This window comes from Echeneis naucrates, chromosome 24 (assembly GCF_900963305.1).
Source record: "Echeneis naucrates chromosome 24, fEcheNa1.1, whole genome shotgun sequence".
Classification (NCBI taxonomy): domain Eukaryota; kingdom Metazoa; phylum Chordata; class Actinopteri; order Carangiformes; family Echeneidae; genus Echeneis; species Echeneis naucrates.
Window position 1 is genome coordinate 169,945 of NC_042534.1, and position 21,914 is coordinate 191,858.

The following is a 21,914-nucleotide window of genomic DNA, read 5'->3' on the forward strand; positions in this document are numbered from 1 at the left end:
GAATATCGTCAGAAAATGCTAACAGGTCACTCCAGTCTGGAAAAACTCCTCCTTCATGACATGGAAAAGCCTGGCTTTAGGCTCAACATACCTCGCTAACACACTAATCTCGCTTCGTGGTATACCCCTCAGGTTTCTTCCATCAATCATTAATCAATGAAATGATGACTTGATGAAAATCTTGGAGCAGCCAACCAGAAGTGACTTCTGTTAGAAGCCTGTGCGTCAGACATGGCGTAATTCATAAGCGTCACAGCCACTGAGCTCATAGGGTCAGAGGCCATCATGGGGTCAATGGTATGAGAGTTCATCACACACAGATTTGCAGGTTCTGTGTGAAGACTGAAAGTAGTGATGCAGGTTTCTTCTGGGGATTTATTGGTACTTAAACAATAAGAACATGACAAACACCTGAGATCATCTTGTCTCTTATTAGTTCACAGAACCAGAGCTTATAACACACCCAGATTGGAGCTAGCTGATAGCATCGTGACATTGGCCCAAAAGCTGCAGCTAAACTTTCATGCAGCATCTTTAAAACAAACTTCATAACATGAGACCCAAACAAACAGATTTCATAAATATATTAAACATTTTAAACACAAAATGACAAATTTTGAAAAGAGAGCAGAAACCCAACAGACAAAACATATTTACTTAGCTGATTAAAAATGTTCAACCAATCAAACAAAGTCGTGCTTCCAATCTTTGGAGACACTCGTGAAAATGACGGATAAAAAACAGCTTTTAATTTGACTGCAGGGAGGAAGTTTGCAGGAAAACACCTGAAACAGGAAGAGACATCAGCAAGGGAAACAACAAAGTAACCGGTCTCCACTGCAATGCTGACATCATCATACTGGTCTGTGATTGTCATGGCAACAATGCCACAACTGTAAATCAGGTGTAGCTGTCATATAGGTTTGGTGGTGCTGTTGTAAACCAGCGTGTCCTGCTCTGACAGTGCAACATGGGCAGGGCCTGTGTGAACGGACCTATGGGAGCGCTTCCTCCTGGCCTTCAGGAAGCAGTAGGTCAGGATGGCCAACAGAGCCAAGATGGCCACCGACAGCAACACAGCCAGTGCTATGGAACCTGAGGAGGATACAGTGAAGTCACTTCCTGTCAAAATGCTGTGAAAGGCTGCAACACCTGTCCACTGCAGATTCTTCTCACCTGATTCGTCTGTCTTCTCCTCCACCTCAAAACGGTCAAACATCCCCCTAGAGTAAAGGTGACGCTCTGCAGAGAAACAGTACAACGCTGTGACATCACAGGAAGTTTAACCACTACATGGTCTGATCACGACATGAGCTCACACAGGACCACAAGGTCCACCTGGTCTACCTGCTCCTACATTTCCATACCGCTCACGCCGGTGCAGGTCTTGCTGCATTTCTGTTCCTCCTCAAAGTTGTTGTTGTTTCCATCACAGCCGCCGAAGGTGAAGCGGTAGCACTTCCTGTTCAGGGGGTCATAGTACCACCGGGTGTGACTCGCCCGACATGGACCAGTACGGGGGGGCTCTGTGCAGCGAGCTGTGGGATGGAGGGTGTTAGCATGTTAGCCTCCATGAATCGATCCATGAATTAGCAGGAGTACCTCAGACACTGACCTGTGGTCTGGTTGACGTTGATGTTCAGCAGCCGACTGAACGTCTGATTCACTGAGGAAGAGGCGGACGAAGATCACTGTGTGTGTGTGTTTAAGCTTGTTCGTGTATCTTTGTACGGACTGTCATGTGTCTGTTACATTTGCCGCAGTGCTCCTCATCTGATCCATCGCTGCAGTGTCTCACACCATCACACTCCACACTTCTGTCCACACAGCAGCCACTCCTGCAGGTCAGTTGACCAAGACCACATGGAGATCCACAGTCCTCTGGGGGGGGGAAGTTAACCATCATAAATATGTTGTTGACCTCACAGGAAGTGGTGCATTGTGGGACTGACCTGTGGCAGGGAGAGCGGCGCCCCTCTCTGCTGTTGCTGTGACATGAAACAAACACATCATCAGCATGTTTACTTGGTTAGTGTGTGTGTGTGTGTGTGTGTGTGGTGCGTCACCTGTGACTCCTCTGCAGGCGCTCATACACTCCTCCTCACTCAGGTAGTTGTTGTGGTTCTGTTTACAGCCTCCAAACATGAACTGCTCACAGCTGCCGGTCGTGGCGTCGTAATGCCAGCGAGGGAAGGCGGCACGACACGGTCCGACCTTCCGTGGAGCCAAACAGAACACTGACGCAGGAATATGGAGGACAGATAGGACAAAATGAGACCTGACACACCTGATGAACATTAACTACAGCACAGGGCGTGTGTGTGTGTGTGTGTGTGTATGTGTGGCGGCTACCTTAAAGGGAGTGTCAGTTGTGTCGACATTATAGTTATCATGGTAACAGCACTTACGCAACAGTTTAAAAACCTGTTTTTCTATCTGTCTGTCTGTGTGCGTGTGTCCCTCTGTGTGTAGCAGTCTGACTCAGGTGTGTGTCTTCAGGTGAAAACACTGATTGTCTTCACTAACCAAACTCAGCTGTTTTAATATGACCTTTGACCCGAGTCAGCTTCTCTGTCTGAATCTGTCCGCTCTTCCCGTCCACAACAATGGACTACTTTTCCCATGAGCACTCACAGGCAGTCTGCTCGGGGTTGAGAACAAGGACGGTAACGTTAGCGACAGCTGACAGGCGGTTGGAGTCTTCGACGGTCAGCTGGAAGACGTAGGAGCCGATCTGCAGGTTGGACAGCCACACCTGGTCAGGTAGATCAGTGTCCTGCAGGAGAACAGGCTCAGAATGAAACCACACCCTCCAAAGACCGGCGGACTCTGAAGGACCACATGACACAGCCAATCCACCAAAACTCACCTGGATGGACCAAGTTCTGGTCTGCTGACTTTGACCCCAGAGGTCGGCTACACTAACTGTCAACAGGACGTTCATATTTATTAGACTTGCTGTTTCTCTCTCTTTGCTATCAAAGCTCTGCTCCTCATGAGCAGATTTTACCTCCATCTTGACTCCAGGGTCTCCGCTCAGCTGCCTCCAGCGGTAGTGGGTGATGTGGGCGTCTCCCAGCGTCAGGCTCTCTGTCCCATTCAGCGTCACCGTCTGTCCAGGCTGGACGATGACATCACGACCTGCGATGGCGATGGGTTCACCTGGAGAGAGTGACCTTTGAGTAAAGTTCACTGAATGGGTCTGTGGTTCACTACTGTTCTGCTGATCACTGATTGGTGGATAATGGCTCACCTGGTTCTTGCGGCCCCTCCAGGTGTTTCTGGAACACGGACTCTTTGACGTAGCTCTGGTAACCGATCTGGTTCACGAACCTGCACACGAACCGGTTTCTGCTGACGCAGCTGAACAAGACGCACGTACGCGCGTCCGGCACGGTGTGATTGTCTGCCGCTCCGGTTCCGGGCGGCTCTAAAAGCGCCAGGTTGCAGCGCGGGTTCCCGCAGCAGCGGAGCTCACAGTCCTCCGGGGAGCGGACGTAGGCGGTGGCCAGAAGCGCCGCCCCGTCCCTCACCGAGTCCTCCACGTCCAGCACGAAGTCCTCCTGACCGGGCCGGAAAGAAGCGCCGCAGCCCGAATCCGCAGCCGCGCCGCTGCGCCGCAGCAGCGGCAGCAGGAGGAGGAAGAGGAGGGAGGAAGAGGAGGACATTTCCCGCCGCAGTCAGTGTCGGAGTTTCCCGCCTGCCGAAGAAACGGAGCGTTTTCTGCCTGAAACGTTCAAAATGGACGGACGCACCGTTTTAAAGTTCTCACCTGTTCAGGTGTGTCACCTCACACACAACAGGAGGAGGAGCAGACACTCCCCTCCCCGCCCAACTACTCTGACGTCACCCAGGTATGCAAAACCGGACAGAGGCGGAGACACCGCCTACCTTCTCAGGTGAGTTTTGTCAAGTGACAGGAAGTTATTCAAAATAAAAGTCTGTATTACACAAGCCTAACCTTGAATGTGAAAAATCTATTAATCTGAAAAACTCCGCTCTGATTGTATGTTATTGTCTATCACTATGTTATTAGCTATTGTGTGTTATTGTATGAGGGGACTGAACATAGAACAGTGGGTGGAGACTTCAGAGGAGCCTGATGATGATGATGCCATTGTCCAATAAAGTTGGATTTCAGGCCTGCTTGCTTTAGAAACTGACGGTGATGTAATATGAAGATGACATCGCTGTAGTATAGTTAAACCAAACCAAAACAACACGTATGAAGACACTACAACGCACGTCTCTCTACGTAATGACGTCACAGGAGACGTCACCTTCCTCTCCAGCTCCAAGTTGTTCTGTCGTTTGAAAACAGTTTCAACCGACAGTACACACTCCGACCAGCAGGGGGCTCTAACCGCAGCCATGACAACAGAAATGACGTAAACAATGGCGTCAATTCGTCCAATCAGAGTCCGCGCTGGAAGTTTAAACCGCGCAGCTGTGACGGATCCCGAAGCACTCCGCCGAACAAACAAAGACTTTTACCCCGAACTGCGTCCATTCAGCCCGGACATTAAAGATCAACTTCATATCAGACAGTCCGGCTCAGACCAGAATCGGCCGCGGACCTGCTTCATCAAGGTGGACCCTGAGTCTGTCTGTTTAGGGTCGGCTTGTTATCATTTGCACGTTCTTGTATGAAACAAAGTGTCAGTGCCAGCTCAGGAAGCGGAGTGTGTGAGACCAGCGGGCTCAGAGTTCATTAAGGATGTTTTAACCAGACTTCTGATTGGTCCGTCCCATCCAGGTGCAGCCATGGCAGAGGGTCAGGCGATGCAGGTGGGATACGATCCCACGCTCACACAGTAAGTGACGACCTCATCAGTAATTTCATCAGTGAAATCACACTTCTGCACGCTCGGGAAACCTTTTGATTCCCCGTCTCCCGCTGCAGGTCGGCCCGTCAGAGTAAAACACACTTTAGTGCAGGGGTGGGCCTGCAAGAAGAGGGCGGAGCCTTTGAGTACAACGTGTACTGCAAAGAGCTGCTGATGAGAGGAGGAGAGGAGTACACGTTTGAAGAGCTTCGAGCTCAGAGATACTTCCAACAGAGACAGAAGGAGATGGATGGTGGGCCGACCTACACGTTCACTGACCCGAGGGCCGACCTACACATTCACTGACCTTTCACTAATTGTTTCTTCAGAGAGACTGAGACATCTGAAGGAAGTGAAGGAGCAGCTGAGTCAAGAACTGGAGGATAAGAAGAGATTGTTATTGCTGAGGACATCACAGGTACAGTACGGTAAAACTACAGTAGCACTGTTATTACTATAGTTACTGTTTGATGGTTGAGCGCACTTCCTGTAGGTGGTTAATGAAGCCTTGCCGTCTCAGACCAGAGACTCTGGTCTGCCTTCAGTTGCAGCCTCCTCCTTTCAGATCTATGATGAGACACAGTCTGCTGCCACACAGCCTTCTGGGTAATTAACACAGGTACAGACTAATGTGTGCAGTGTCGCCAAAGCAACCAAAGTCACTTCATGTTTTTGACCAAACAGAAACTCTGAACTGCCGGACGACATGCTCTTGTCTTCTGATGAGAGAAGACTATGTCTGAGGATCAGCAGTCCTCCACCGCCAGGAGAGTCTGTGATACCAGGTTCATGAGAAAATGTCAAAATTGTTGAAAAGTTTTAGTTGATGAATGTGGTAAAGTAACACAGGGTTCTTTCTATGTTCTCAGTTGATGACTCTGCTGCTCAACACTCTCAGGTTTGTTCCTCTAGGACCTCAGGAAAGACCAGGTTCACGCTTCACAAGTCTTAGTGTGTTGTGTATCTGTCCTTACTGAGCTCTGTCCTACAGATGGTGGTCCAGAGTCAGACCCAGGAATTGGCTTCTGCAGGTATCTGATGATGATGATGATGATGATGATGATGATTATTATTAAGCTGAAGTTGAAGCTGCTAAATCCATGTGTGGCTGATGTCAGGTCACAGCAAGACCACTGAGGATCTTCAGACTCGGCCCCCCTCTGTCCCTCAGAACCTAGTCTCCAGAACAACAAAGAATCTAAGTCCCATCCAGGAAACCAGTGTAGAGGCTTCCTCTTTGACCTCACTGGGAGAGGACCAGGACCAGCACCAGGGGGAGGTGGAGCACGTTCAGTCACCTGGTAAATGGTCTCAGTTGTGTCATACAGACAGATCAAAATAAGTGGAACAACAGGTGACAGTGATCACATGACGTCTGGCTCCACCTTTCACCTCTCTTCCTCTAGGGGGCGCTGTAGATCCTTGTGACCCAGATGTTAGGCAGCAGTTGTTGAACTGCCACAATGTCGCTTCCTGTCAATGTTTTCACTTCGAGTCCCAGCCACTCCCTCAAATGTGCAGTTGTCTACAGCTGGGTATGAGCTCTGCAAACTGATTCTGTATCAAGTGATTGTTCTTTGGGCAACCTGTAGGTCAGGTTCTTTGTGTTGCTCAGGGTTGAAGCTCTGTTGTGTGACAGGACTATGTTGATCTTGTGTGTGTTGTGACCATCAGGGGACAGAGTGTATCATATCTACTCCAGAGTTCTGGACGGAGGAGCTTTCTCAGTCTATAATGGAGTATTTGAGGACAAGTGCGCTCTCATCAAGGTGAACCTGCACATCCGCGTCCCAGAGCAGAGGTCGGATCAAATGTCCACCTGCCACTCACCTGATAGGCTGTCAGCACCTGACCCTGTCCGCTGAACACAAACATTAGCAGTGACCAGATTGATCACACTATAGTCAGACCTTAGGGTTAGCCCTAGAGCTGACTGTGGTGTTAGCATTGTGTTTTCCTAGAATCAAACTCCGTTCATGTGAGTCCAATAGTTTCATTAGTCCACTCTACAAACAGGTGAGACCAGCAGTGAGCCAACACTTTGGACTCCGTGGTGACAGATTTGGTTTCTTGTATTCACCTGGCGCAGGTGGACAGCTCTTGTGTTCCCTGGGATCTTCATCAGTTTAATCGACTGAAGAAGGTCTGGTCCTCTGCTGCCAACCCGCTTCCCCTGATCAGCTGCTTCCTGTTCCTGGACGGCTGTATCACCATCTACACCAGTCCATCTGATCAAATGTTCACGGTGAGCCACTTCCTGTTCATCACACAGATACACATTTTGAGGACACACACTTGACTACAGGCTGACACTGTGTGGGTGTGACAGGATCTGTCAGCGTGTGTTCCCAGTGACAACACAGTTGGTCTTGTAGCTGTTGGCCTCCTTCAGCTGGCCATGCAGCTGCACTCCTGTGGGCTGGTCCATGCAGCGCTGCAGCCAAGTGCCCTAACCTGTTACCACAGGTAGGTGTGCACCTCAGGGGTCGAGGGGGTCATGTCACTCTGAGGCTGGTAATTTACTATGTTGTTTTGTTGTGGTTCACCAGAGCTTTCATCACTCCTGACTTGGTCTTCCCAATGGACTGGTCTTCCTCAGTGGACCTGGAGCTCCAGCAAGATGTCACATCAGCACAGCAGCTTTGCTCAGCTCAGACTTACATTGAATTGGGTCTCCTTGAGCCAACCGCTCCGCCACAGCTGGTACTAACATCACACACTGGTGCTGCTGGCTTAATTCCCTCAGATAGGTGGATACTGACTGGCCTCCCCTCCCTGCTTTACAGCTGGATCTGGTAGGTGTGGCTGAAACTGTTCATGTCCTCCTGACAAACAGCAAGATGGTTCTGGTGAAAGACGCTGCTGGCTGGATGCCGAAGCAATTCAGCGGAGATGAACCCTGGTACCTTAAACCTCCTTTACATGCTAAATTTAATGAGGAAGCTCATTTCACAAGTTAAACAAGAAATCTGTAAAACTGGGTTGGTCTCAGCAGTTAGACTGGGCTTATTTTAGTGTTCATATCCATCCTTTCTCTCTGCAGCGACATGTTCTCCAGGATGTGGAGGAGGTTTTTCCGGGCACTCCTGAATGCCAACAGTGGCTCGTCATTGTCCATCCTATTGGAGCTGAAGGAGCAGCTGTCAACACTTTACCACTAAAAGTCAGCTGGTCACATCGTCTGCTTGTTAGTTTTCATGTGTTCATGTGTTAAAGAAGTAAAGAAATGAGTTGTTTTAATGCATTTTGTCCTGTCCAGTGAGTTATCCAACTTTGAAGATAACGTGCAGAAAAAGGCAGATCTGGTTATTTATAAATTATCAGACCCAACTGGAATAAAAACCTAGTTCAATCAATTTAATGAATTAGCTGGTGCAGCCCTAAAATAAACATGAGGTTTGAGGTGTGACCAGCAGACGGCGGACTAGAGACAGGAAGTGTCCTGAGCTCTGGATGAAAACAGAACAATTTGGAGGCAGCCAGAAGAGTCAGTGACTGGAGCAGCAGATTAGGGTTCAGTCTGTATTATATTTGATTTGATTCCTGCTCCTGATGAAAATGTTCATACAGGGATGCTCTTAAAGTTTATTTTGTTGGTTTTTGGTTCAGGAAAGTTCTTGGTGATTTGTTCCCACACAGGTGCACTCATTGGTTTGTTAGCTGCTGTTTTGAATCCAATAATTAGATTTTTTTCCCCCCTCTAAATGGAGCTTCATTTAAAAAATGAACATGTTGTATTTCAGACTGAGACCATAAACTCATCAGGAAAACGTTTACTGAGGAGGAGGGGCGACATTTTCCCATAGACTTCAATATCAGGGAGGAGGTGGGACATTTTCCCATAGAGTTCAATATAAGAGAGGGGGAGGGCCATTTTCTTCTTTTCACTTCTTTTACAGCCAGAGAAGTCACCCCCTGATGGTCAGCAGATATAACGCAGGTTTAAGGGCAGAGGTCAGGTCTAGATTTAGTCTGTTTCCATAGTAACAAATTTAATGAAACCACTTTTAAACTTTAAACGATCTGAATGTTGAACTGAAGTTAAACTGCAGTCAGACTGAGAACTGGGCAAGTTACAGCATGCAGAGGAGGGAGGGGTGTGTGTGTGTGTGAGAGAAGTTTTTAGCGTTTGACTCGTGTCAATAAAGCTTGCTTGAATTTGAATTTACAGAGAAGTCCCTGTCAGTCACAATAAACCCCACCCCTTTTGTTCATATCTGAAACAAGGTGAGACAGGGACGAGGGAGGAGAAAACAGCAGGGAGAGAGTCAGTGTCTAAGAACGTATGCAGGAACTGGACACAATAGCTGGACACACCTGGACCCTGTCAACCTCACCTGGAGGCTCCCAGCCAGGTGAGTGTGTCATCGGTTCTCTGTGGTTTAAATAGCTGACAGTAGATCTCTGTCTAAACCATAAATAACCGTCCACCGTGTCCTGGTCTACCACAGTTACTTATGGAACAGTGAAGAACATTAAAAACAGGGAGGGAACGTTGTAGTTTAACAGACTGTTCTTTAAAAGATTCTTCAGCTTTCAGATCACCTTAAATGTGTTTATATAAAATCAAAAATATTCCTGAGAGTTCCTTTATATAATGTCAGTTCAACACCAGGGTCATCAGTTCTACATAGAATCTTCTTCATCCAAGCCTCAAGAAAATGATACCCACCTCTTGGTGAGATGATTATGGTTCTCTGTAGTACCAGACCGGAGAAACGTTATTTGTAGTTCTCTGTGTAGAACACAGCAAAATCTGACTGGTTGTTTCCAAATACTCTGATCCACTGATGTGTTTCCAATTGTGCGTGTCTGTGTGTAAGCTGATCTGTATGAATGGAGGGTTTGGTGTGAAACTGATCTGAGGAACCTACATGTGTCCTCCTGCCTGTTGTGTGTCCTCATCCTTATTGTGTGTCTCCAAGATGGAGGAGCAACAGGATCAGACTCAGTGCAGAGCTGGCAGGTATTAAGGCCCAAAGTGGGTCCAGAAAACCTCCGGCCGGTACTGGGTCTGTGGCTCCAGACTGTAAGTAGTTTTTGCTGCAGGTTGACACCTTGACTCAGTTTTCAGAGTGTTTTTCTGACCTCTGACCTCTGACCAGTTATAGTATCACAATCTACCTGAGGCTCCTCCCCTTTACCTTTTGTTCCACACAGCTGACTGAATGGATAGTTATGACTCAACAGGTGTTCCTAATGAAGTCACGTGATCAGCTTTTGGCCAATCAAACTGGTTATGGATTTCAAAACTAAAACTCGGTGAGCTCAGGTCCCTGCTGGACCGGACTCTGTTGATCCGGATCAGCAGAGTCCGGTCTAGACTGACTCAGCCAGTTCTAGTCAGACAACTCTGTTGGTTTACAGTCAAACTGAGGACTCACTGTGGATCTGTCTGATCATGTAGGAGTCACACCCCAACTACACATGCACACACACACACACACACAGACACACAGACACATATGTGATGTCAGTGATGTGTCATCATGCGCCCCCCCCCCCCCCCCCCACCGGATTCAGCCCTCCCTCTTAGTAAACAGCAGGAAAGTGTTCATCGTCTCATTTGTTTCCAGGACCGAGCTAAACTCAGCTGAACCTGGTTTCCCTGAGGAGGGGGGTTAAAACAAGACTGGGTCTGAACCTGGTGCAGACCTGAAGTACCTCTCATCAGCTGGTGTTAGAACCACATTGTTCTGACGGGAACTTGTCCCTCAGCCTCAGTTTGGATTCAGATCAGTCCACTGCAGACCACCAACATGAGCAGGTTTAGGAGGACAGCCTGAATTCTGAGTTCAGGGGACTACAACTTGGAACCAGTATTTATTAGGACCAGGTGAGTCCCTTTTTTAACATCTGCTTCGTGGTTTTTAATACAACAATCAGACACCCTGTGTATATGTGTGACTGTGTGTGTGTGTGTGTGTGTGTGTGTGTGTGTTTTTTAGTACCTTCATGTTTGAGTGTGTGATTTGAGCAGCCATTGCGGCGATGTTTCGCAGGAAGAAGAAGTGCAGGCCTGAAATCTCAGCGCCACGGGACTTCCAGCACCGCGTCCACACATCATTCAACCCCGTCACAGGACACTACATGGGTCTGCCGCCCCAGTGGCAGAGTGTCATCGACACTTTGAGGAGACCACGCCCCTTGGTGGACCCCTCCAGGATCACTGAGGTGGAGCTTGGACCCAGGAAGGTCAGTGGTCACAGTGGAATCACATGACTCTGCAGCCAGGACAGAGTCTTGAACCTTAATGTTTCAAACCTCGAACCGTCAGTGTTCTTGATTGACCTTTGACCTCTGTATCCTGAGATCACTGAATACTGTTTATCTCTCTACTCCAGACGATCGTTCGTGGGAGCTTTGTTGGCCATGGCAACTATATTAGTCATGTGATCTCTGAGCTGAGCCGCCTGCCTGTGTCCAGCTCCAACTCTCTGCGCCGCAGCAGTCCGTCAGCACGGAGACGAGCTCGTTCGCTGGGGCGATTGGGAGACATGGCAGAGGACGAGTCATACCAGTATGAACAGCTCAGTCAAGGAGATGATGAGAAGCGTGCTGGAACGTCCATCTACTGGGAGGACCGGATCCACCAGGGCCGCAGTGAGACCGGCAGCCCTAAACTGAACAGAGTGCTGCACAGGGCCAAATCCCACCGTCTGGTGTTGTCTGAAGCCACACCCCCTGAACCTCAGGGACCAGGAGTAACAAGTAGTCGAGATTCTCGCAGTAAAAAGGCGGGGCTACAACATAGACCAACTTCCTTTCATGACAAATCCCGGAATGTGGAGACCAGCACAGCTCACCTGAGACCAGAACCAGATCACCTGCCTGACCTGCTGTCTTCCTCAGGAGAAACTCCCAGAAGGCCATGCTGCTCCTATGACGTCAAGGTAGGGCCTGTAAAACTCCAGGAAATCAGATGACTGCATCAAAACAGAGACATTTGTCACTTTGTTGCTTTAACATGTCAGTGATATTCATCAGAACCAATTTCAATAGAGATTGAATCAACATTTCAGGGCTCAGCTAATAAGACAAGATCTAAAAAAATCTTTTTCTGACCTCGGTGAGGAGAAGTCGGTCTGAGTTTATTTTGTTGACAGAATAAAGACAATCAGATATCTGGAGCTGATTTTTCATCATTACTGAGCAGAACTCCTGATCAGATAAAGATAGAAACAACCCAAACACAGGAGAGGAACTTTTCTGTGGAGGAGAAGGAAACATTCAGAGTGTGAACTGATCAGACAGAATCAAAGATTAAAAAATGAAAAACAGAACAGTCTGAATTTGGCTTCATGTGGACATTCTGTTCTCAGAGCAGATCACTCAATAATCAATAGTTTATCAATAACTCCCCCCCCCATTAGATCTCCCCCTCCTTCCCCCTCCTGCTCCCTCCCCCCATCAGCACCAGCAGCCCCCTCATCACAGGCAGAGGTTTACCTCAGCCCCACCCCTCCCTCACCGGGCCCCTGGCAGGCACCCCCTCCTCCCAGCAGACTCTGACTCACGAGCAGTTCAAGGCGGCTCTGCAGCTGGTGGTGGACCCGGGAGACCCCCGAACGGGTCTGGAGGACTTTGTGAAGGTCGGAGAGGGATCCACCGGTGTTGTTTGCACCGCCCGGGAAAAACACAGCGGGCGGCAGGTGGCAGTGAAGATGATGGACCTGAGGAGGCAGCAACGCCGAGAACTGCTCTTCAATGAGGTAAGGGGGGTTTGGATCTGGATCAGATCTGAGGTGACCAGTCTGCTGCTGTGACATCACTGCCTGTCCCCGTTTGTCAGGTGGTCATCATGAGGGACCACCGGCACCGGAATGTGGTTCAGATGTTCCGCAGCGCTCTGGTGGAGGACGAGCTCTGGGTCGTCATGGAGTTCTTGCAGGGCGGAGCTTTGACCCACATCATCAGTCAGACCAGGTGAGCATGAAGCAGGAAGTGGAAGACACCTGAGACAGGCTGGTGTGTTTGACTTAACTGTATGTGTGTGTGTGTGTCAGGTTGGATGAGCAGCAGGTCGCCACAGTGTGTCTCAGTGTCCTCCAGGCGTTGACCTACCTCCATTCTGAAGGCGTCATTCACAGAGACATCAAGAGTGACTCAATCCTGCTGACGCTGGATGGACAGGTGAGACACACAGACACACAGACACACACACACACAGAGGTACACACCTCTTTTTCCTGTCCTCTGCAGGTGAAGCTGTCAGACTTTGGTTTCTGCGCTCAGATCAGTGAGAACGTCCCGAAGAGGAAGTCGCTGGTTGGGACTCCGTACTGGATGGCCCCCGAGGTGATCTCCAAAGCCCCGTATGGTCCAGAGGTAAGAATCCAGATCCTGCTCCCAAATACCTGTAAATGATCTAGCAGGCCGAGGTCTGGGCCCTGATCAGAATTGGGATCTCTGACAGTGTTCTGTCCCTCAGGTGGATATCTGGTCTCTGGGCATCATGGTGGTGGAGATGGTGGACGGAGAACCACCATACTTCAGTGACACACCCATCACCGCCATGAAGAAACTGAGAGACCAATCAGCTCCGAGTGTGAAGGACATCCAGAGGGTCAGACAGACACACAGAGGCAGAGAGAGAGAGACACAAAGAGACAGAGACAGACAGACAGAGAGAGAGAGCGACACAAAGAGACAGAGACAGAGACAGAGAGAGAGAGAGAGAGAGAGAGACACAAAGAGACAGAGACCGACAGAGAGAGAGAGAGAGAGACACAAAGAGACAGAGACAGACAGACAGAGAGAGAGAAACACAAAGAGACAGAGACAGACAGACAGAGAGAGAGAGAAACACAAAGAGACAGAGACCAACAGAGAGAGAGAGAGAGACACAAAGAGACAGAGACAGACAGAGAGAGAGACACAAAGAGACAGACAGACAGAGAGAGAGAGAGACAAAGAGACAGACAGAGACAGACAGAGAGACACAGAGAGAGAGAGAGAGAGAGAGAGAGACACAAAGAGACAGAGACAGACAGAGAGAGAGAGAGAGAGACACAGACACAGAGAGAGAGAGAGAGAGAGAGAGAGAGAGAGAGAGAAAGACACAAAGAGACAGAGACAGACATAGAGAGAGAGAGAGAGAGAGAGAGACACAAAGAGACAGAGAAAGTGAGGCAGACAGAGAGAGAGAGAGAGAGAAAGAGACAGAGACAGAGACAGACAGAGAGAGAGAGAGAGAGACACAAAGAGACAGACACAGAGAGAGAGAGAGAGAGAGAGACACAAAGAGACAGACACAGAGAGAGAGAGAGAGAGAGAGACACAGACACACAGAGAGAGAGAGAGAGACAAAGAGACAGAGAGAGAGAGACAAAGAGACAGACACACAGAGACAGACATGAGGAGAGACATGAGAGAGGATTTAGTGTGTCCTCGTTCATAAAACCTTCAGGTCTGGTCTTGTGTGGCTCAGGAGGTCTGAACCGGTCCTGTGAAGCTAAAAGTTTGAGCCCCGAGTTCTGTCTCTGTGTTTCGCTCCTTTTTTTTTTTGTTACTGATGCAGAGAATGCTGTAAAAATGCTAAATTGCTGATCTGTTAGCGGGACATTGCTAGTAGCAGCCGATGATGTCTCCCTGTCTGTGCTCAGGTGTCTCCTGTCTTGAAGAACTTCCTGGACTGCATGTTAACTCGTGACACTCTGCAGCGGAGCAGCGCCGCTGCCCTGCTGGACCACCCGTTCCTGCTGCAGGCCGGCTCACCGAGCTGCCTGGTGCCGCTGGTGGAGCACCACCGCAAACACATGTCCCTCTGCTGAACATGTGACTCTCGCCTGAGACCACCTGAGACAGAAAATGTAACTTTCTGATTATTTATTTTAATCTTGTCATTCAGTTATTTTAAAATAAACTCATGAATTATTACATTTAAATGAACTCAAACAAGTAAATAAATCTATTTTCTCTTACCAGGAAAAATTTAGTTTTTATCTAACCTGTAGTGAAAATGTTTAAAAATGTAGAACCTCACTGACAGGGGTTTTTATATTCTTCTCTTTGTCACCAACAAAGTTCTGAACAGTTTAAGACAAGTTGCACATTTCATGAAGAAATTAAAAACAGATTAAATAATTTAAACTGAATTTAATCTCTGGAATAATTCATTAGTTTCAGCATATTTAGTCATATGTGTTAGAACTAACTGCCCCGCCTCCAAAAGATAAAGACCCAGACTCAAGGGTCTGTGGTTTATTTGGAGCTTGAGAGCTGATGAGTCCAGACTGTCACAGATAATGAGACCAGATGCCCTCCGTCCTCAGGGGGACAAAAATTTAGACCAAAGACAAAGACCATCAACTATTCTAAAAATTGGCAGTCTGGATCAGTTCAGATCAGATGGGATCAGATTCGGTTGATGATGCCACAGCTGGAGAACTGATGACTTTACAAACTTCACTTTTTTTTTACTCATATTCTAAGATCTAATTACATTTTGATAAATTCTTATTATCTACAGCTGTCAATTATGTATGTCTGAAATTTCATCTGGATCAAAACATGTTCAGTCAATTTGTTTTTGAAGAAAAAAGTGGATCTGGAAGTGCAGGATTTGTTGCCCTGCACGTTCCTGTTTGACTAGCTGGACTCTATAAATGAAGAGGTGTTGGGACTTTATCACCCAACAGATAAGAAGCGAATCTGAGCTTCTCCTAAAATGGACTGTAACAGCCAAAGGTCCTGAATCTGCCCCTGTGGTGCTTTCTGATCCCAGGACAAATTTAGACTTTTCAGTGGTCGTCTCCTAGTTTGGTCTTCGGTGGTGCTTCATAAAGACCTGCCTGCAGTGAAGAACCACTTCTTCATCAGATTCTGCAGGGAAAGGAGTCTCTGTCTCTCTCTCTGTTTAGAACCTCTGACTTGAACAATGGGTGACACCCTGATGGCTGAGTTTGGGAAGGCTGCTCCGTACCTGCGGAAAACTGAGAGGGAGCGCCTGGAGGCTCAGACCAGACCCTTTGACATCAAGACCGAATGCTTTGTGGTTGACGATAAGGTGGAGTACGTGAAGGGACAAATTCAGAGTAAAGATGGAGGGAAAGTGACTGTGAAAAAGGATGATGGAACAACAGTAACCGTGAAGGAGTCTGACGTTCACCCCCAGAACCCACCGAAATTTGATAAAATTGAAGATATGGCGATGTTTACTTTCCTCCATGAGCCTGCTGTGCTGTTCAATCTTAAAGAGCGTTATGCTGCCTGGATGATCTACACGTACTCTGGACTCTTCTGTGTCACTGTCAACCCCTACAAGTGGCTTCCTGTCTACGATGCTGAGGTAGTGGCAGCTTACAGGGGAAAGAAGAGAAGTGAGGCCCCCCCTCATATCTTCTCCATCTCTGACAACGCCTACCAGTACATGCTGACTGACAGAGAGAATCAGTCAGTCCTCATCACTGGAGAATCTGGAGCAGGAAAGACCGTCAACACCAAGAGAGTCATCCAGTACTTTGCCAGCATTGCTGCTGTGGGTGGTGGAGGCAAGAAAGACGCCAGCAAGGGGACACTGGAGGATCAAATCATCCAGGCCAACCCGGCACTCGAGGCCTTTGGCAACGCCAAAACAGTGAGAAATGACAACTCATCGCGTTTTGGAAAATTTATCAGAATTCATTTTGGCACAAGTGGCAAACTGTCGTCCGCTGACATTGAGACGTATTTGCTGGAGAAATCTCGGGTCACCTTTCAGCTCAAGGCTGAAAGAAACTACCACATCTTCTACCAGATCCTGTCTAATCAGAAACCAGAGCTGCTGGACATGCTGCTAATCACCAACAATCCATATGACTACTCCTACATCTCCCAGGGAGAGGTAACAGTCGCTTCCATCAATGACTCGGAGGAGCTGATGGCCACCGACAGCGCTTTTGACGTGCTTGGCTTCACTCCAGAGGAGAAGATGGGCGTTTATAAACTGATTGGTGCCATCATGCACTACGGCAACATGAAGTTCAAACAAAAGCAGCGCGAGGAGCAGGCTGAACCTGATGGGACTGAGGCTGCTGATAAATCAGCTTATCTAATGGGGCTGAACTCCGCAGACCTCATCAAAGGCTTGTGTCACCCCAGAGTCAAGGTAGGAAATGAATACGTCACCAAAGGCCAAAGTGTGGACCAAGTCAATTATGCCATTGGTGCTCTGGCTAAATCAGTGTATGAAAAGATGTTTAACTGGATGGTGGTGAGGATTAACCAATCCTTAGACACAAAGCAACACCGTCAGTACTTCATAGGAGTCCTGGACATCGCTGGATTTGAGATCTTTGATTTCAACACTTTTGAGCAGCTGTGCATCAACTACACCAATGAGAAACTGCAACAGTTTTTCAACCATCACATGTTTGTTCTGGAACAAGAGGAGTACAAAAAAGAAGGCATCGACTGGGAGTTCATCGACTTCGGGATGGACTTACAAGCTTGCATTGACCTAATTGAGAAGCCGCTGGGGATTCTGTCAATTCTGGAAGAAGAATGCATGTTTCCCAAAGCAAGCGACCAGACTTTCAAGTCCAAGCTCTATGATAATCATCTGGGAAAGAACAAAATGTTTGAAAAGCCGAGGGCAGCAAAGGGGAAATCAGAGGCTCATTTTGCCCTGGTTCACTATGCTGGTACTGTGGACTACAACATCAGCGGCTGGCTGGTCAAAAACAAAGACCCCCTGAATGAAACTGTGGTTGGTCTTTACCAGAAATCCTCTCTGAAGCTTCTCAGTCTGCTGTTTTCCAGTTATTCAGGAACCGATAGTGGCGATAAGGTAGGTGGTAAAGGAGCCAAGAAGAAGGGCTCGTCGTTCCAGACAGTCTCTGCACTTCACAGAGAAAACCTGAACAAGCTGATGAACAACCTGAAGACCACACATCCCCACTTTGTCCGCTGTCTCATTCCAAATGAGAAGAAAACTCCAGGAGTCATGGACAACTGCCTCGTCATGCATCAGCTGCGCTGTAACGGTGTCCTGGAAGGCATCAGAATCTGCAGGAAGGGTTTCCCCAACAGGGTCCTGTATGGGGATTTTAAACAGCGGTACAGGATCCTGAATGCCTCTGCCATCCCTGAAGGTCAGTTCATTGACTGTAAGAAAAGTGCTGAGAAGTTGCTGGGCTCACTGGACATTGACCACACTCAGTACAAATTTGGCCACACAAAGGTGTTTTTTAAGGCCGGACTGTTGGGAACGCTGGAGGAGATGCGAGATGAGCAACTCTCTCGGATCATCACCAGGATCCAGGCTAATGCCCGGGCGCTCCTCATGAGGGTGCAGTTCGCCAAGCTGGTGGAGCGTAGAGATGCTCTGATGGTTATCCAGTGGAACCTTCGCTCTTTCCTGGGTGTGAAGAACTGGCCCTGGATGAAGCTCTTTTTCAAGATCAAACCACTCCTGAAGAGCGCTGAGTCTGAAAAAGAGATGGCCAACATGAAGGATGAGTTCAACAAGCTGAAAGAAGCTCTGGAGAAATCAGAAGCAAGACGAAAGGAACTGGAAGAGAAAATAGTAACTCTTCTCCAAGAGAAAAACGATCTAACTCTGCAAATCCAGTCTGAACAGGACACTCTGACGGACGCTGAAGAACGATGCGAACAACTCATAAAGAGCAAGATTCAATTGGAAGCCAAGCTGAAGGAGATGACAGAAAGACTTGAAGATGAAGAGGAGCTGAATGCAGATCTCACAGCTAAGAAACGCAAACTGGAGGACGAATGTTCTGAGTTGAAGAAAGATATCGATGACCTGGAGCTAACCTTGGCCAAGGTTGAAAAAGAGAAGCACGCCACAGAAAATAAGGTGAAAAACCTGACAGAGGAAATGGCCTCCCAGGATGAGAACATCATGAAGTTGACCAAAGAGAGGAAGGCACTGCAGGAGGCCCACCAGCAAACACTGGATGACCTCCAGAGTGAAGAGGACAAAGCCAACAGTTTGAACAAAGCTAAGGCAAAGCTAGAACAACAGGTGGACGATTTAGAGGGCTCTTTGGAGCAAGAGAAGAAAGTCAGGATGGACCTTGAGCGCTCAAAGAGGAAGCTCGAAGGAGACCTGAAGTTAACCCAGGAGAGTTTGATGGACTTGGAAAATGACAAACAGCAACTGGAGGAAAAGCTCAAGAAAAAGGACTTTGAAGTTTGTCAAACCAATTCAAGGTTAGAAGATGAGCAGGTGTCTTTAGTTCAGCTCCAAAAGAAGCTGAAAGAAAGCCAGGCAAGGATTGAGGAGCTGGAGGAGGAGCTGGATGCTGAGCGTGCAGCTCGGGCCAAAGTTGAGAAGCAGCGCTCTGATCTCTCCCGTGAGCTGGAGGACATCAGTGAGCGTCTGGAGGAAGCAGGCGGAGCAACATCAGTTCAGGTAGAACTCAATAAGAAGAGAGATGCTGAATTCCAGAAGCTGCGTCGGGAGCTGGAAGAATCGACCCTCCACCACGAGGCCACCGCTGCCTCCCTGAGGAAGAAGCATGCCGACAGCGTTGCTGAACTGGGAGAACAGATTGATAACCTGCAGCGTGTGAAGCAGAAGCTGGAGAAGGAAAAGAGTGAGCTGAAGCTGGAGCTGGATGACTTGTCCTCAAACATTGAGAGTGTGGTGAAGGCCAAGTCCAACATTGAGAAGATGTGCCGTACGATGGAGGACAATATGAATGAGTATAAGACCAAATATGAGGAAGCTCAACGAACCATGAATGACTTGACTACCCAGAGGGCCAAGCTGCAGACTGAGAACGGTGAGATTGGACGTCAGCTGGAAGAGAGAGAGTGTCTGATATCACAGCTCACCAGAGGGAAGAATTCCTTCAACCAGCAGGTAGAAGATCTGCGCAGACAGTTGGATGAGGAAGTAAAGGCGAAGAACGCCCTTGCCCACGCTGTACAGTCCACTCGTCATGATTGCAATCTGCTCCGAGAACAGTTTGAAGAGGAGCAGGAAGCGAAGGCTGAGCTGCAGAGAGCTCTGTCCAAATCCAACACTGAGGTGTCAGCGTGGAGGACAAAATATGAAACAGATGGAATCCAGAGAACAGAAGAGCTGGAGGAAGCAAAGAAGAAACTGGTTCAGAGACTGCAGGAAGCAGAGGAGGCCATCGAGGCAGTGAACGCCAAGTGTTCATCACTTGAGAAGACTAAGCACCGCCTTCAAAATGAGATCGAAGATCTTATGCTGGACCTTGAGAGATCCAATGCAGCATCTGCAGCACTGGACAAGAAGCAACGAGCCTTTGACAAAGTCTTGGCAGAGTGGAAGCAGAAGTTTGAAGAGTCACAGTGTGAGCTGGAGGCCTCCCAGAAAGAGGCTCGCTCTCTAAGCACTGAACTCTTCAAACTGAGAAACGCCTACGAGGAGTGTATGGATCAGTTAGAGACTATGAAGAGAGAGAACAAAAACCTCCAAGAGGAGATATCTGACCTGACTGACCAGCTGGGGGAAGGCGGCAGGAGTGCCCATGAACTGGAGAAGGTTCGGAAGCAGCTTGAACAAGAAAAAGTTGAGCTCCAGTCAGCCCTGGAGGAAGCTGAAGGTTCCCTGGAGCATGAAGAGAGCAAGATCCTGCGAGCCCAGCTCGAGTTCAACCAAATCAAAGCTGACATGGAACGTAAAGTGGCAGAAAAGGACGAGGAAATGGAGCAAGCCAAGAGAAACTACCAACGTATGCTGGAGTCTCTTCAATCCTCTCTGGAATCTGAGACCAGGAGCCGTAATGAGGCCCTGAGAGTCAAGAAGAAGATGGATGGTGACCTGAACGAGATGGAAATTCAACTCAGCCAAGCCAACAGGCAGGCGGCTGATGCCCAGAAACAGCTTAAGAGCCTCCAGGCATTCCTGAAGGACACTCAGCTGCAGCTAGATGATGTTCAACATGGAAACGACGACCTGAGAGAGAACATTGCTCTCCTGGAACGACGAAACAATCTGATCCAAGCTGAGTTGGAGGAAGTGAGGGCTGCCCTTGAGCAGACAGAAAGAAGTCGAAAACTTGCTGAACAGGAGCTGACGGACGCAACAGAGCGTATGCAACTCCTGCATTCACAGAACACCAGCCTGATTAACCAGAAGAAGAAGCATGAAGCTGACCTTCTTCACCTGCAAAATGAGATGGAGGAGGCCATCCAGGAGAACCGTAATGCTGAGGAGAAGGCAAAAAAGGCCATGACAGATGCAGCCATGATGGCCGAGGAGCTGAAAAAAGAGCAGGACACAAGTGCCCATCTAGAGCGCATGAAGAAGAACATGGAGCAGACCATCAAAGACCTGCAGCACCGCCTGGATGAGGCCGAGCAGATCGCCATGAAGGGCGGCAGGAAGCAGCTCCAGAAGCTGGAGGCGCGCATCAAAGAGCTGGAGAATGAGCTTGAGGCTGAGCAGAAGAGGGGCACCGAGTCCATCAAAGGGGTTCGCAAGTATGAACGACGTGTCAAAGAGCTCACCTACCAGACTGAGGAAGACCGCAAGAATATGGCCCGCCTCCAGGACCTGGTAGACAAGCTGCAGCTGAAGGTCAAGTCCTACAAACATGCAGCTGAAGAGGCGGAGGAGGCGGCCAACAACAACATGGCCAAACTCCGCAAGCTGCAGCATGAGCTGGAGGAGGCAGAGGAGAGAGCCGACATTGCCGAGGCACAGGTGAACAAGCTGAGAGCGAAAACCAGAGACGGATCCTCCAAGAAGAGTCTGGACGAGTGACAAGCCTCACAGGTCAGTGAGTCCACCGCACATTCATGTAGCATCTAAATCCCTGAGGCAAAAAGTCCACCTCCAAACTCAGATTCAAACTCTCCACCATAACTCATGGTCTTCATCATTGTCATCACCCTAAAAATGAAACTTCGTTATGAGCTGATTGAGTCTTTGGTCTGTCTCTAGTTTAGTCTTCAGTACACAATGAAGTTGAAAACTAGTTTGACCTGGTTTTTCCTTCTGGTTTCACTGACAGGTGTTCCTGCTTCTGGAGACTGACCAGACTCAGCTCAAATGAAAATCAAGATCATTTATTTTTCCTCATCATTTTTATCACTCATGCTGATCACTGCTCATTAATGCTGACTCACCTTTGATGTTAAAACACCTCCAGGTTTTTGAACTAAACA

At 48.4% G+C, this 21,914-nt stretch overlaps 4 protein-coding genes across 9 annotated transcripts; 3 read left to right on the forward strand and 1 right to left on the reverse strand.

Annotated features, from left to right (window-relative positions):
• Positions 1 to 569: 569 nt before the first annotated feature.
• Positions 570 to 3,812, reverse strand: LOC115037374 (kunitz-type protease inhibitor 1-like). 5 transcript variants are annotated; one of them, XM_029495857.1, is made up of 10 exons: positions 3,254 to 3,809; positions 2,870 to 3,162; positions 2,635 to 2,776; positions 2,067 to 2,237; positions 1,953 to 1,988; positions 1,753 to 1,881; positions 1,616 to 1,666; positions 1,368 to 1,538; positions 1,177 to 1,242; positions 570 to 1,095 (listed from the first exon to the last, which is right to left on the reverse strand). In XM_029495857.1, the coding sequence occupies exons 1-10, from the start codon at positions 3,666 to 3,668 to the stop codon at positions 914 to 916; spliced, it is 1,656 nt and encodes a 551-aa protein (XP_029351717.1). In that variant the 5' UTR covers positions 3,669 to 3,809; the 3' UTR covers positions 570 to 913. The 5 variants fall into 5 exon arrangements, 4 of the variants coding, with proteins under 4 accessions (XP_029351717.1, XP_029351719.1, XP_029351716.1 ...); XM_029495859.1 differs by having other exon boundaries at positions 3,011 to 3,162; positions 3,254 to 3,807; XM_029495856.1 differs by having other exon boundaries at positions 2,635 to 3,162; positions 3,254 to 3,810.
• bub1ba (BUB1 mitotic checkpoint serine/threonine kinase Ba) lies at positions 2,463 to 8,548 on the forward strand. Its single transcript, XM_029495860.1, has 16 exons — positions 2,463 to 3,899; positions 4,757 to 4,814; positions 4,904 to 5,079; positions 5,156 to 5,244; positions 5,320 to 5,432; positions 5,511 to 5,611; positions 5,696 to 5,724; positions 5,818 to 5,857; positions 5,945 to 6,127; positions 6,233 to 6,361; positions 6,501 to 6,595; positions 6,916 to 7,071; positions 7,156 to 7,292; positions 7,376 to 7,529; positions 7,613 to 7,728; positions 7,870 to 8,548. The coding sequence occupies exons 1-16, from the start codon at positions 3,857 to 3,859 to the stop codon at positions 7,985 to 7,987; spliced, it is 1,737 nt and encodes a 578-aa protein (XP_029351720.1). The 5' UTR covers positions 2,463 to 3,856; the 3' UTR covers positions 7,988 to 8,548.
• A 514-nt stretch (positions 8,549 to 9,062) lies between these two features.
• Positions 9,063 to 15,078, forward strand: LOC115037373 (serine/threonine-protein kinase PAK 6-like). Of its 2 annotated transcripts, XM_029495854.1 has the most exons (10): positions 9,063 to 9,181; positions 10,403 to 10,662; positions 10,775 to 11,021; positions 11,171 to 11,719; positions 12,200 to 12,538; positions 12,619 to 12,752; positions 12,833 to 12,959; positions 13,029 to 13,154; positions 13,258 to 13,392; positions 14,432 to 15,065. In XM_029495854.1, the coding sequence occupies exons 3-10, from the start codon at positions 10,818 to 10,820 to the stop codon at positions 14,597 to 14,599; spliced, it is 1,782 nt and encodes a 593-aa protein (XP_029351714.1). In that variant the 5' UTR covers positions 9,063 to 9,181; positions 10,403 to 10,662; positions 10,775 to 10,817; the 3' UTR covers positions 14,600 to 15,065. The 2 variants fall into 2 exon arrangements, with proteins under 2 accessions (XP_029351714.1, XP_029351715.1); XM_029495855.1 differs by lacking the exons at positions 9,063 to 9,181; positions 10,403 to 10,662 and having other exon boundaries at positions 10,809 to 11,021; positions 12,833 to 13,154; positions 14,432 to 15,078.
• Positions 15,079 to 15,642: 564 nt separating this feature from the next.
• LOC115037371 (myosin-6) lies at positions 15,643 to 21,833 on the forward strand. The gene is made up of 2 exons (XM_075353356.1): positions 15,643 to 21,522; positions 21,761 to 21,833. Exon 1 carries the CDS (start codon positions 15,706 to 15,708, stop codon positions 21,508 to 21,510), a length of 5,805 nt encoding a protein of 1,934 aa, XP_075209471.1. The 5' UTR covers positions 15,643 to 15,705; the 3' UTR covers positions 21,511 to 21,522; positions 21,761 to 21,833.
• The last annotated feature ends 81 nt before the right edge of the window (positions 21,834 to 21,914 follow it).

Excerpts from the sequence above, each read along its gene's own strand:
- bub1ba (XM_029495860.1), top strand. The coding sequence starts at position 3,857 with ATGCAAAACCGGACAGAGGCGGAGACACCGCCTACCTTCTCAG. Across the intron at positions 5,612-5,695 it reads AGGAGAGTCTGTGATACCAG|TTGATGACTCTGCTGCTCAA; the intron begins GTTCATGAGAAA and ends CTATGTTCTCAG. Across the intron at positions 7,530-7,612 it reads CAACCGCTCCGCCACAGCTG|CTGGATCTGGTAGGTGTGGC; the intron begins GTACTAACATCA and ends CCTGCTTTACAG.
- LOC115037374 (XM_029495856.1), bottom strand. The coding sequence starts at position 3,668 with ATGTCCTCCTCTTCCTCCCTCCTCTTCCTCCTCCTGCTGCCGCTGCTG. Across the intron at positions 2,238-2,634 it reads CAACCCCGAGCAGACTGCCT|TGTTCTGTTTGGCTCCACGG; the intron begins GTGAGTGCTCAT and ends TTCCTGCGTCAG. Across the intron at positions 1,667-1,752 it reads TGAGGAGCACTGCGGCAAAT|TGAATCAGACGTTCAGTCGG; the intron begins GTAACAGACACA and ends CCTCTTCCTCAG.
- LOC115037373 (XM_029495855.1), top strand. The coding sequence starts at position 10,818 with ATGTTTCGCAGGAAGAAGAAGTGCAGGCCTGAAATCTCAGCGCCACGG. Across the intron at positions 11,022-11,170 it reads TGGAGCTTGGACCCAGGAAG|ACGATCGTTCGTGGGAGCTT; the intron begins GTCAGTGGTCAC and ends TCTCTACTCCAG. Across the intron at positions 13,155-13,257 it reads AAGCCCCGTATGGTCCAGAG|GTGGATATCTGGTCTCTGGG; the intron begins GTAAGAATCCAG and ends TCTGTCCCTCAG.
- LOC115037371 (XM_075353356.1), top strand. The coding sequence starts at position 15,706 with ATGGGTGACACCCTGATGGCTGAGTTTGGGAAGGCTGCTCCGTACCTG.